General features: G+C 33.7%; 2 protein-coding genes across 3 annotated transcripts; both read right to left on the bottom strand.

Annotated features, from left to right (window-relative positions):
* LOC125871514 (UDP-glycosyltransferase 86A1-like) lies at positions 1–2,113 on the bottom strand. Its single transcript, XM_049552118.1, has 2 exons — positions 1,564–2,113; positions 1–933 (listed from the first exon to the last, which is right to left on the bottom strand). Exons 1-2 carry the CDS (start codon positions 2,084–2,086, stop codon positions 41–43), a joined length of 1,416 nt encoding a protein of 471 aa, XP_049408075.1. The 5' UTR covers positions 2,087–2,113; the 3' UTR covers positions 1–40.
* A 1,456-nt stretch (positions 2,114–3,569) lies between these two features.
* On the bottom strand, positions 3,570–10,167 carry LOC125871077 (RNA polymerase sigma factor sigF, chloroplastic). Of its 2 annotated transcripts, XM_049551668.1 has the most exons (9): positions 9,888–10,167; positions 7,510–7,661; positions 7,223–7,350; positions 6,928–7,122; positions 6,295–6,565; positions 5,976–6,206; positions 5,122–5,262; positions 4,745–4,945; positions 3,570–3,993 (listed from the first exon to the last, which is right to left on the bottom strand). In XM_049551668.1, exons 1-9 carry the CDS (start codon positions 9,967–9,969, stop codon positions 3,706–3,708), a joined length of 1,689 nt encoding a protein of 562 aa, XP_049407625.1. In that variant the 5' UTR covers positions 9,970–10,167; the 3' UTR covers positions 3,570–3,705. The 2 variants fall into 2 exon arrangements, with proteins under 2 accessions (XP_049407625.1, XP_049407626.1); XM_049551669.1 differs by lacking the exon at positions 9,888–10,167 and having other exon boundaries at positions 7,213–7,340; positions 7,510–7,640.
* Positions 10,168–12,928: the final 2,761 nt, after the last annotated feature.

The raw sequence follows: 12,928 nt of genomic DNA, 5'->3' as shown, positions 1-12,928 counted from the left end.
TTAAATTCACGTGAATATAGTGTTTTAAGACTAGATCCTCTCAAGCTAAACTAATCTTCATCTTCAATTCTTCAACAAACTTGTTAAAATTAACATTTGATGATCCATTCGTAGCTAATGTATCATGAAATGTCTCTTTCACTTGTGCAACATTCTTCCTTAAATTACTCGAAGTCTCTTCATTCATCAAATATTTAATCTTATCGCATACTTCCTCTCTCGTGATCGATTCCTCGTCACGAAGATTGATTCCAACTTTCCAATCATAAACCACTAATTTCCGATTGGCAAGTTGATCGGTGACAAGTGGAGAACAAATCAACGGCACCCCACACCAAATGCTTTCCACAACAGAATTCCATCCACAATGACTCAAGAAACCTCCGACTGCTGAATGTGAAATGACCCTCGTTTGGTTGCACCATGGCACGATCAACCCTCGATTCTTCACTTTTTCTTTATATCCAACAGGCAAAATATCATTTTCATCTTCACCTAAAACATTAAACCTAAGTACCCAAATGAAATTAACTTCACTAAGCATAAGTCCATGAGCTAATTCAAGAATATCCTCTTTGTTGACAAGAGCCACACTCCCAAACGAGACGTACAAGACCGAACCACAAGGCTTGGCATCGAGCCATTGGGTGCAATCGTGCTCGGACCATAGGCTACTCGAAATAGTTAGTTCAGTGAAATTCGCGGACACAATTGGACCAATGGCGTAGAACTTGTGGTTTTCTTGAATCGATGTGATGGTTTCAAGTTCAAGCTCCTGAACAGTATTGGCTATTATTATATCAGCTTTTCGAACATCTTGAAATGCCTTGTAGATCAATTGGTGCACCACTGAATTTTGGAACAAGGATGGCAAGTCACTTGATTTGATTGATTTAACTCCAGGAATATAATCAACAATATCTTGCCGATTTTCTGTTAAAAAGTGATTTAAGAAAATTATCAGTTTAATAATTCCATGTAATAATTCATTATCAAACTATTGACAGTTTTTAAAACACTCATTTAATTGACTAATTGAATTAAAATACATTCCTGATCTAACAACATGAGTGAAATACACCCCTAAATTCTCACCAAGTCTCTCGACTTTTTATTAAGAGTTACATGTCATACAAGAGTTTGAGATCACTTGTTATGTCTTGTGGCAAATCGGGGGTGATCAGGGTATATCTAAATTTATTTAATCAAGTAGAGAAGTGTTTTTAAGATTGTCAATAATTGGGAATGAAATTAATAATTTACATCAAATTTAGAGATGTTTTCAATACTTGTCTCATTCTATATTCTAACAAGACTTGTGAGATAAAATCGCTCATCACGTAACAAAGTAACACATCTACATAGGACAAATATTTAATTTTACTATTTCAAATTCGCACCACCCATTTATTTATCAAATTTTAACTTGGAAACATAACTTTAAATCCTGAATCCAACCGTCTCGAAAACTGAGTTATTTTTCAATCAGAAAAAGAGAGAGCAAGCAGTATTCATGTATATGTAAACTCAGACTTAAACGTATACAGTATAAGAAAAACTCACCATGAGAGCCAGAGTGTCCATTTTCTTCAAGCAAATCCAAATGATAATAGAGAGCAAAAACCAAAGCTGGCTCAGTGAAGAATGAAACATGAACAATCTCGTATTTTTTTGCGATAATCGATGGCCAAACAAGGAAAGTATCAGCAATCAAACAATTAATTGGATCAATACAATCCTCTTTCACTAATTCCCCAACTAGTTTATCAACATGCTTCGAAAATCCATTTATTAGACCTTCCAAAAATGGTAACGAATTCATATTCCGATCGAATTCCAACGGAAATCCATCGGAAATAGTTAAATAACGTATGTCAAGCCCAGATTCACAGGCTTTAGAGAAGATATTTTCGAGCCCGGGAGGTGAATGGGCATTTGTTATTTGGGAATGAATGAATTGTGTGTTGATAAAAGTTATGATGAATCCTTTTGAAGCAAGTTTTAACGATAAATGGATTGCTGGATTTATATGACCTTGATATGGGCATGGAATTACCAAGGCATGAGGATGAAGCTGTTTTGCCATTTTTTTTGTTGTTTGATTGCTGAACTTTGTTTCTTTATCTTCAACAGTGGGCGTGGGTGGGTGGGTGGGTAGCTCAATTATTTTTTGGGGTATGAGTGTGAAAAATATCTTAAAGTGGATTTTATATTGAGGTATAAATACTTAAAAATTGTATAAAATTTAATAACTAGACACACATCTTACTTTGACGTCTTACCTTTGCATATTTTTTAAGGGAAAAAGGAATACTCACGAACTATCGTAAATGGTATGCAAATACCCTTTGTCATACTTTTGGGACAATGGTGCCTCTGCCGTCCAAAAACTAGAGCATATATACCATTTATACTAACGAATATACACGTGTCATAATCTTATCCACCGATCCAACGTTTATTGATGGATAAGATTGCGCCACGTGTCCCTATTTAGTCTTCCGTTAGAGTAAAGTGCATATATGCTCTAGTTTTTGGACGGCAAGGACACCAATGTCCCAAAAATATGACATACGGTATTTGCATATCCTTTTTCATTTTTTTAATTAACTTGTGCTAAATTTTAAACTATTATCATAAAGATTGGTAATGTCTATTATTGTGGTTAGTAAACAAAAGTGTGCCCAGCTGTCTGATTCCATTAATTAATTTATTTTGAAAAATAAACACTATTGGGTTAGCTGTTTGACTCTTTTGAGGTAGTTCTCTTTTTTAGAAGTTTTATTTTTGTTAAATTATCTTCTATTTGAAAATGATGCGTCTTTTTTTCATGATCAATGATTGGTCTAAGTAAAAGGGAAAAAAATGATTGGTCTAAGTATTTAATTGTAGGAATCGTTTGATACCTTAGATAAGGATAATAATTGCAGAATTAAGTATGAACTTATCTTCATGTGTGATTTGAGATATTAGTTAATGTAAGACTTCTATTTGCACACCCAACTTTTCGAAAAAAGACTTCCATTTGAATAAATGTCAGGATGAAGAAAGAAAAGATTTACAACTTAGATACTCCCTCCATCCCATTTTATACGTCACCTCTTTTTTACTTTGTACTTGCATTAAGAAATGATGTAACTTTACCCTTTTATTCTTATTTAATGTTTTCTTAAATTAACTTTATTAATAAATGACAAGATTAATTAACTATTCTAGCAAGGGTATAATAGGCAAAATATGATAATTTATGCATAAATTTTATAAAATGACAAGTATTGTAGTCCAACTATTTATAGAAAGGGATGACATATAAAATGGGACGGAGGGAGTAATTTACAAGATAAACAGGGTAAGAACAGGAATAACACGTTCACAAGTATTTTGTAAAGCAAAACTAAAAACAGCTAAACATTTATCCCATACGTTTTTTTTTTTGGGGTGTCCAGGCCAACTTTCACACCAACTCTACGTGATACCGGGCATCTCCCATTAGCAATAGGTATATGCCATGCAACTCTGTCCATCAAGGCTAGGATATATGGAAAGAATCACCTAGTGTTTTAGTGTCGGCTGGAATTTGAATGTTTGCCCCATACTTACAAGGATGTGAGCAACTTCTATGTACTGTTGATTTCAAAGTAACATCTGCTACATCAGCCACAGCTCCAACTCGAGTCGTTCTATGTAAATTGAAGAGACTGTGATCTAAAAGAGCAAATCGGAATATGCATCGAGGCCATGCTTGTTAAGATTCTGCTTTAGCTTATATAGTGCTCGGGTCTCTAGTTGTCGAACTCGTTCCTTTGACAGTCCAAAAACAGTGCCTATTTCGGATAGAGACTTTGGTTTGCCATCTCCAATACCAAATCTAAGTCGGATTATTTTCCTCTCCTTTGGACTCAGGACATTTAGGAGGCCGCGTATGTGACGCCTCATAAGTTGTTTTGACACACTCAGTTCTGGTGCTTCAATTGCATTGTCAGCAGTAATTTCCTGGATTGAAAAAAATGATATCCTCTCTTTAGCAACCGTCAACACAAGATCGAAAATTTCCTGTAATCCGACAAGCGGGGTATCCGAGTGGGGTTTGGGAAAGGTAGAGTGTACACAGACCTTACCCCTACCTCCTATAGAGAGGTTGTTTCCGATAGATCCTCTGCTCAAGTAAAGGCTAAAGCATCTCAAAGTGATTTGTAAAAAGAATGCAGAAATGAAATGCAGTAACAGCAACGATATATAGTGCTACAGAGAAAGAGCAATAACAACAACGAACTAGTGCAATAACCGAAGTATACAAAACACAGATGATAACAACAATCGACGAACAAGAAACAACGAGAAAAGTGCTAATACTACTGGTAAGAGAGTAGGTACCCGATACCCCCACCTATCCTACCTCGCAGGAAAGCAAGAGAACATTCAATAGCACATAGTCTAAAGCGCCGAGAAGTTCTAGGGAATAGTTTCTAAAAAAAGGGTTGCAGAAAGCAAAGAAAAGTCGTAAACATGGAAAACACTTGCTAATTATTAAGTCCTCTGCAACAGACCTATTTTCTACCAGATTTTATACCCCTTGGACTAGCCAGTAATCAGTATCACATGCAAGCCACAAAAACATTATAGGGTAATATCCTTCTGACTCTGAAAAGAGGGAATATCGGGAGGGGAGCCAAGGCTTGGACAAATGAAAAGAAATCACTGTGTACTTAGTAAGAAAGCATGAAGTGGCGCAATGAATCATCACCTGGAAAGTGGTATCTTGATCCGACCACACTGACTGTTGCATTGAAAGAGGTGTTCTAACATTTGAAAGCAGATTCTGCAACCTTTCCACACTCATTCCAGCACATGATGCAATGTCTTCTTTGGTTGGATGGCGATTGCCTTGTTGAATGCATTCTCTTTTGGCGTCTTTTACTTTAGACAGAAGCGCATACACATTTTCCTGCAATTCCAGTTTGTGCAGATCAGCTACTTAGATATCCAGATATAGAATAACGGTCATTCATAAACATTTTCAGGCTTCCAGATTAACTGTAGAAAGAACTTAGAAACCATCAAATGAAAGTTACGGTTTGCTTCAATAAGAGGCCATTTTGATAGAAAATAAGAGGTCCTTACGGGCAAACGGATTGTCCTAGAGTGTTGAAATATGGCCTTCCTAACTGATTGCCTTATCCACCAGTATGCATAGGTAGGAAATCGACAACCAGCTTGAGGCTTGAACTTCTCGACACTTTTCATAAGTCCCATGCTTCCCTCCTGCAACAACCCAATCCATCAGCTGGTAAAGTAATAAATGATAAACCTCAATATAATAAAACTGCATCTTCTTAATGTTAGAAGTGATTAAGCAAGCTGCACACACCCCCCCCCCCACCCCCACCCCACACTACACTTCCCAAAAAATATCTCTGACACTTAATTGTAGAATCAAATGTGTAACCAAACACTTCGGGATTCTAACACCACAATATATGACGTATAAACCTCTGAAAGGCTAAACAACTCCTAGAAAAACGTAGGATAATAAATAAAAGCCGATTAAAACATATTCTCAACTAATAGGTATCTCCTGCATAAATTTTTTCCTTCCATTTTGCCCTATCTTTTGCTAAGTCAGAGCATGAATCCAAAGAAATTGTAGGTCCTTTGAGAGAACTTCCTGCAATTGATTTTAGGTCTACCTCCCTCTTTTAACGCCTTCACTCGTAATGGTTTCACATCTACGGATTAGTGCATCCAGTGATCGACGCAGGACATGACCATACCATCTCAACAAACCTTCTCTCATTTTATCCAACACCGGATTCTAACTCAAAATGGGGACAAAGAATGTAAATCTTAAGTTCATAAACATGCAAGATCCTGAAGGCCAAACAACACCCTTGACATAGCATAGCAATACAAACATATCTTAGACTTAGAATAGTGGACAAACGATGAATATCTTATGTACATAAATATCCATTTACCTGCAATAGATCCTGAAGGTTGAGACCACGTCCTTGATATTGCTTAGCAATATGAACCACCATTCGCAAATTGGCATTAATTAATTTCTCACGGCTGCTCTTGCCGGAAAGAAGTTGTGATTTCAATTCTCGAGAAGTAATCCCTGCAGCTTCAGCCCACTCAACAGACGTTGGTTCATGAGCAAACTGAATCTGAAGTTGATGCTTCACTTCTTGTAATTTCATGGATATCTGAAACATGACCGGATATGGATTTAACTCCTTTTTTCTTTGTGAAAAAAATATTTCTACAGGAACAGAGACAAGAAGAGCAAAATACCTGTATCTTGACAATCAATTCAGACTCCTCTTTGGCGGTTAAAAGTTGTTTAGTTTCGGGACCCCATAGGAACATTCGAAGAGGATCATTTAGATCAATAGATTCGTTCACTTTTCTCCGCACATCTGGCCTGCCTGAACGATTTGTCTCCTGAACTTGTTGTATTGGCTTTGGAGCTCCCCTTTTTCTAGACTGCCTCTCTGTAAAACGTGTTGACCTTACTGTCCGTTGCTCTTTCAGTTTATCATCAACCAAATTTGTGGATAGGAAACTGAAAATCAATCAGACAGGAGATAAGTTATGAAGATTGAAGATAACTGTCAAAATGAAAACATAAGCAAAAACACAAGTGGGGTCCGGGGAGGGCAGAGTGTATGGACCTTACCCCTACCTTGTCATGTAGAGAGACCCTCAGCTCAAAGAAAGCAAAAACACGACATTAATGAAGACATGAGCAGTGAAAACAACACGATAGTAAGAAAATAGAGGCATAAGAGACAGCTAGTAGCAATAGAAAACTAAGAATGAGAAATACAGAAATAGTAAAATAATAAAAATACCGAAATAATACTAATACTACTAGCAGGTATGAAAATAAACAAGGATATTATCAAGACGAACAAAGGAACATACTTCGGAAAATTAGAATCATCAAGTAATTTGGAGTCTTCAGCTAATAAAGCTGCCTCTCTTGATGCCAACAAAGCCTTTCTGGCAAGAGCAACCACGCTGTGTGGTTCAAAGGTCATTAATTTATCTCCCTTACTGTGAAGAGGTTCCTTATTCGGAGATAATGGTCCTTTTCCCTTCAGATAATACGGGGGAAATCTACCAGCAAAACCACAAAGTGAATTAATGAAATGTTTGCACTAGAAAGAATGCTATTTACACAATACTAAAATCAACAGATGTAATCACTTCATCTTACGAATATGATGGACCAGGCCAACGAAGTAGCTGCACTTGCAAAGCATTTATATTTTGCTCTGAATCAACAGCATCATTGTCTTCCAATTCTGAGGATGCAGCATCCACAAGCCTCCTATCTATTGTTGCCTTCAGCAAGAAAAATCAGAGCCACTTTAAATTAGTGATCAGAAGAAGACAGAATGTTATATGCATATAATATCGCTACCACCTACCTAGAACCATAATACAATGAAACACCATTGAATGTTTCTAAATCTTAAGTAAAAAAAACTCCAAGAGTCTCACCAGGGATGTTTTCTCTTCCTTTACTAGGTGCAATTGCAGCCGATTCTCAAACTGCTGTTCCGGACCGATAGCTGATGCAGGAACATGTCGACCCAAATAAGCATGTGGCACTGAAGAAAGCACAGGAGCAGCATGCTCATGAAGCATCAGAACTGCAAGTTTCATAATGTAATATTAAACATATATCCTTAAGAAATAGGATTATTTGCATTAATGATTGAAAGCTACAGCCATAAAAGCGGAACAAGATATGTCAATGGCTCCTACTTTATAAATATTAAAAAACACCTCTAAGGAAGCAATGTTGTAGTACTATTTTTTGAAATGGCAATACGTAGTACTAAACTGCACCTAATTTCTTGGGATTATCCTTCTAACAATCATTCATCCTAGCCAACTTTGGCATATTTCTGGTATCTCAGATAGTTAGCCCTCTTAGCAGACAGTTTAATACTTCACATAGGGATTCAGGATTCTAGCCTACTATTTTATAGATGTCTTTAGTAATGGACAATACCCATAAGCTATTAAAACTAGAAACTCATTGTTTCTTCTGTAGTAAGACGAAGTGATTACATGAAACCAAAGACATCTGATTAAGAAAATAATTCTTATGGCATCTACAATTATCAATCCTAAAGAAGAACAATTTTAATTAAATATACTTAAATTCTTATGTCTATTATCAACCATTTTAATATTGAACCTTCAATCTGTGGCTGGTGACAGTCACCATATTGTGTAAAAGGCTAGGAAACTCTGACCATCATAGCATAACACAAAAGAATGTGCAACTTTTGACCAAATAATGACAGTTCTCTGTCGTTCTGATAAAATAATGATAAGGAGATAACAGAAATATAGTGGGAGATGGAAACTTTTTGTTAACAGAACAGCATAATCAGATCCCGATTATTCAAGAAAAACCTTTTAGATAATTCAAAAATGCATGTGCATAACTCAACACAAAAAGCTAGCTCATGAGTCAAGGATTTCCCAAGACCATAACAGTCTTCCACCAACACTGGTCACTTAATATAGAATTAATGGTCTTTTCTATCAACTGAGTAAGCAACAATCTAGCATCAATATCATAACAATGAAGTAATCTAGAGGCACATTAAATCAAGCTAATCAAGTTAATGCCACATTTCACTTAAGGCATTAACTTTATAAAACTAAAGTAACAAACATGTATAACTGGAGTGCTAGACAAACCAAGCCAAAAACAGTGAGAATTCGACATTTACAACAACAATTATGCTTCAACCTAAACTAACAGAATTCATCTATATGAATCCCCACTATCTGTTCTGCATTTCTTCTCCATTTGGACAAGTTTCATTCCAAAATTCAACATATTTCATAAAACGCATCAACATTATAAAACTAAAGTTGCAAATATCGATGATTGGGAATGCTAGAAGAATCAAGAAGGCAAAACCAACGGGAATTCAACGTATTTACAACAATAAGTATGCTTCAATTTAAACTAGTTGGATTTGGCTAAATGAATTGTCATTATCCATTCTTCATTTCTGCTCCATTTGGACAAGTTTCATTCCAATAATTCAACACATTTCACTAAAGGCATTAACTTTATAAAACTAAAACTACAAATATTGATAAATGGGAATGCTAGAAGAACAAAAAGGAAAAAACAATGAGAATTTGAACACATTTACAACAACAATTACCCTTCAATCTATTAGCTGGGTTCGGCTACATGAATCCTCTTTATCCATTCTTCATTTTTGCTCCATTTGGACAAGTTTCATTCCAACAATTCAACACTAAGGCATTAACTTTATAAAACTAAAGCCACAAATATTGATAAATGGGAATGCTAGAATAACCAAAAAAGCAAAAACATTGGAATTCCACGCATTTACAACAACTACTACTCTACAATCAAAACTAGTTGAATTGGGCTATATGAATCCTCATAACTAGAAAGCACACTAAATAGCTAATTCAGCAACTTTGGCGCCTCATTCACTAAAGGCAATAACTTTTTTTACCTGCCACCTCCCACCAGCTACGGCATATGGGAAGTAATCAGTTAGTGTTTTTTTGTCTTTATTGGAAGTAAAACCTAAGACATCATCGTTCTCAACCCACTTCATAGACCACTAGGCCACACCTTGGGTGCTCACTAAGGGCATTAACTTTACAAAACTAACGCCACAAATATCAATAAAATGCGAATGCTACTACACTAGAAGAACCAAGAATGCAGAAACAGTGAGAACTCAATGCATTGATAACAACAATTACCCTCATCCAAACTAGTTAAATTCAGCTATATGAATATCATTCCTCACTATTCTATTATATCCCCATTTGGACAAAATTCATCCAATAATTCAACAATTTACCTGAAGAAGAACAATTTCTGAGTTGGGTTTTCTGAGAAAAAGTTGGTGGTGAAGAAAGAAGGTTTCTTCCAGCAGCCTCCATAGCTTAAGCTAAGCTATCTTGTGAAATTCTTCACTATATATAACTATTTTTCTGGTAATTGGGGTGTAAAAAAGATATCTTTTTTCAGAATTAAGAGGGGTTTTAGTGCTAGCATGAGTATTTTCTTGAATTAAAAAAGCTTCATTTGAAGATTGAAGATGAATGGAAGTGATGGCTTTTGCAAATGTTTGAACTTGTTCTTTGCCTCAAGAATTTGATAAAACCCAACAGGATGAGATTTTTTTATCTTGTGTTTACTATAATACCCCTCTATCTTTTACTTTTTTTCTAAAACATGCCATTGTCATAAATCATAATAGTACTAATTAGTATAGTTTTTGACGATTCTTTAATTTTTAATTTTTCAAGTGATATATTTCAAATTATAAAATTAAAATATTTTGATACATTATATATGAGTGAGGTTTATTTGCCTTTTGATATAATTATAATTTTTAGTGTGTAATTATAAATATCTAACAATTTATATAACACAAGAAAATTTGATTTCCTTTTATAATAGTTGAATATTTGAATTGTGATGATGTAAAATTCATAATGGAGTTTAAATGGAGGTAAGATTTGAGAGATGCAAAATATGATAAGTTAGTCATTAATCATGGTGTATTTCTCATTATATATATTAGATAAGTTATTCATTTTGCAAGAATCAAGTCAAAAGATATTTTAAATAGAATAAAATTCCCATAAGATATTTTTTTTTTAAAATACCATAAATATTCGTCAGACACATTTTTCTCAAGTGTAATCCAAATACATATTCTCTCCTAATTACCTTTCAAAAAACTTCTTAAAATCTAAATTCTCATAATTAAACCAAAATCATATCAAACACCAACATTGTCTACTCATTTCAGTCAAGCAAAGTAATTAATTAGAATGACTAATTTGGACATTGTTTATTTATTCATATTTAGGGGAAGTAACATTGTTAATACACTTTTACCATATAATATTGCTAATCTTTTACTCTATTCATTACCCATAAATAAATGCAATAACAATTATATTCAGTGTAATTACATAAAGTAAAGTTTGAAAAGGATAAAATGTATGCAGATTTTATCCTTAACTTGGAGATAGAAAGATTGTTTTGATAGACCCTCAATTCCAGAAGAAATAACAGTCAAAACAATCTAGAGAAAAAAAACGCAAAAATAAAGAAGTAATGACAAAATACTATAGACAACTTGACAAATCAATCTAAACAGTAGTCATAACAAGATAATAACCGAAATACAAAAAAACAACAAATAGTAATCAAAATCAAAACATCAGAAATCACAAAAGTAATGTTATAACTAATAACATGTAACGATAAAGCGAAAATCGAGAGACAATGCTTTAACTATCTAGTTAACTTTATAATATAATTCATGGTTTCCATAACCTCATATCAATCCTTCTCCACAACCATTAAAGCAAGATAAAACTGAAGGAAAAAAATAAAAATCTTTTTTATTTTCTAAAACAATAAATGTTTTAGCACATTTATTTTTTGTAAAAAATCTAATAAATAAAACGTAATAAAGATAATACATTGTTTAATAGTCTTTCCTTATAATAACTAATACATTCATATTAATTAAAATTTAAAGCGAGTATTGAATAGTATCATTCCTTCAGCCTATATTCATATTTTTATTAACGAAGAATATATGTTTCATTTTTCAGTCGCTTTTAATTAGTGTTACAAGTAAACGCGATATACAAATGGCAACTAGAATTACTGTTTTCATTCTAATCATATTTATATTTTCAAAATCCCAATGAATCTATGATATGATCATTTATTTATAATGAAATGGTATAACAAAGTCTATATATTTCAATGAATACAATAGGATTTATGACCGCTATACAACTATATTGAATTGAAAATAATTTTAAATTGATCCAAGACAAACTATAGTAGGAGATTTATTAAGATCATTTAAATTTAGAGCCCGTTTGGCCATGCGATATGAAATTATGAGATGAAATTGAAGTTTTGTTTGGACATATGATATGAAATTTTTGTGTCGTATATTTTCTCATAAACATAAAAATCCCGTAAGTTGTAAAACTATTAAAATAGCCTCAATTGTTTATTCAATCTTATCAAATAAACAAAAATTTATAAAATCGCATAATAAATTATTACAAAACTATTTGGTCTCCACTTCAGTAATTGTTTCATCTAATTTTAATTTAATAAAAAAAAATTGAACATAAATTGTAGTGTACTAGTCTTTAATATAATCATCTCACATAGTACGAACAATTTCCTCACGTTGAACTTGCATTTCTTGATCATGTGACCGAGAAGATGAACCAACATTGTTACTTTGAGTCATTTGTTGGTCAATATCATTTGCAACTATATTTTCATGCTCATAGACCATAAATATTTCATCAGTACTTTGGTATTCTCGCAAATAATTATGTAACACTGCACAAGTTATGACAATTTTCACTTGTTTATCATTATCATAATGGTTCATGCCTTGTTTCAGTATTCTAAATCTATTTTTTCAAGCTCCAAAAGTCCGTTCAATCACATTGCGCAGAGATGAATGCCTATAATTAAACAGTTCTTTGGCATTTTGAGGCTCTCTTTCACCTCCTCGGTAATCTTGCAAATGATAGCGTAGTCCTTTATATGGAGCTAAAAACGTTTTGTGTTTCGAAAACCAGCATCAACGACATAATATTTATCTACCAACAAATATTTTATAAAGAATTACTAAAAGTATATGTGATGTAAATGAGACATCTTTGTGTAAAAAAATAATATTTATTCTAAAGATGTAATTTAAAGTTACATGTGGTGGAAATGGAAGCTGTGACGTTGGTTCAACANAAAAACGCAAAAATAAAGAAGTAATGACAAAATACTATAGACAACTTGACAAATCAATCTAAACAGTAGTCATAACAAGATAATAACCGAAATACA

Source organism: Solanum stenotomum, chromosome 7, assembly GCF_019186545.1.
Source record: "Solanum stenotomum isolate F172 chromosome 7, ASM1918654v1, whole genome shotgun sequence".
NCBI classification, from domain to species: Eukaryota; Viridiplantae; Streptophyta; class Magnoliopsida; order Solanales; family Solanaceae; genus Solanum; species Solanum stenotomum.
Note: the sequence above shows the minus strand (reverse complement) of the source record. Positions and strands in the feature narration are given on the sequence as shown.

What these genes read in the sequence shown, in the direction of transcription:
- LOC125871514 (XM_049552118.1), bottom strand. Translation starts at nt 2,086, where the DNA reads ATGGCAAAACAGCTTCATCCTCATGCCTTGGTAATTCCATGCCCATAT. An exon ending in TGGACACTCTGGCTCTCATG is followed by an intron (nt 934 to 1,563) that starts GTGAGTTTTTCT and finishes ACTTTTTAACAG; the next exon opens with AAAATCGGCAAGATATTGTT.
- LOC125871077 (XM_049551668.1), bottom strand. Translation starts at nt 9,969, where the DNA reads ATGGAGGCTGCTGGAAGAAACCTTCTTTCTTCACCACCAACTTTTTCT. An exon ending in TGGCCTGGTCCATCATATTC is followed by an intron (nt 7,123 to 7,222) that starts GTAAGATGAAGT and finishes TTTTGCTGGTAG; the next exon opens with ATTTCCCCCGTATTATCTGA. An exon ending in ACCTTCAGGATCTATTGCAG is followed by an intron (nt 5,263 to 5,975) that starts GTAAATGGATAT and finishes GGGTTGTTGCAG; the next exon opens with GAGGGAAGCATGGGACTTAT.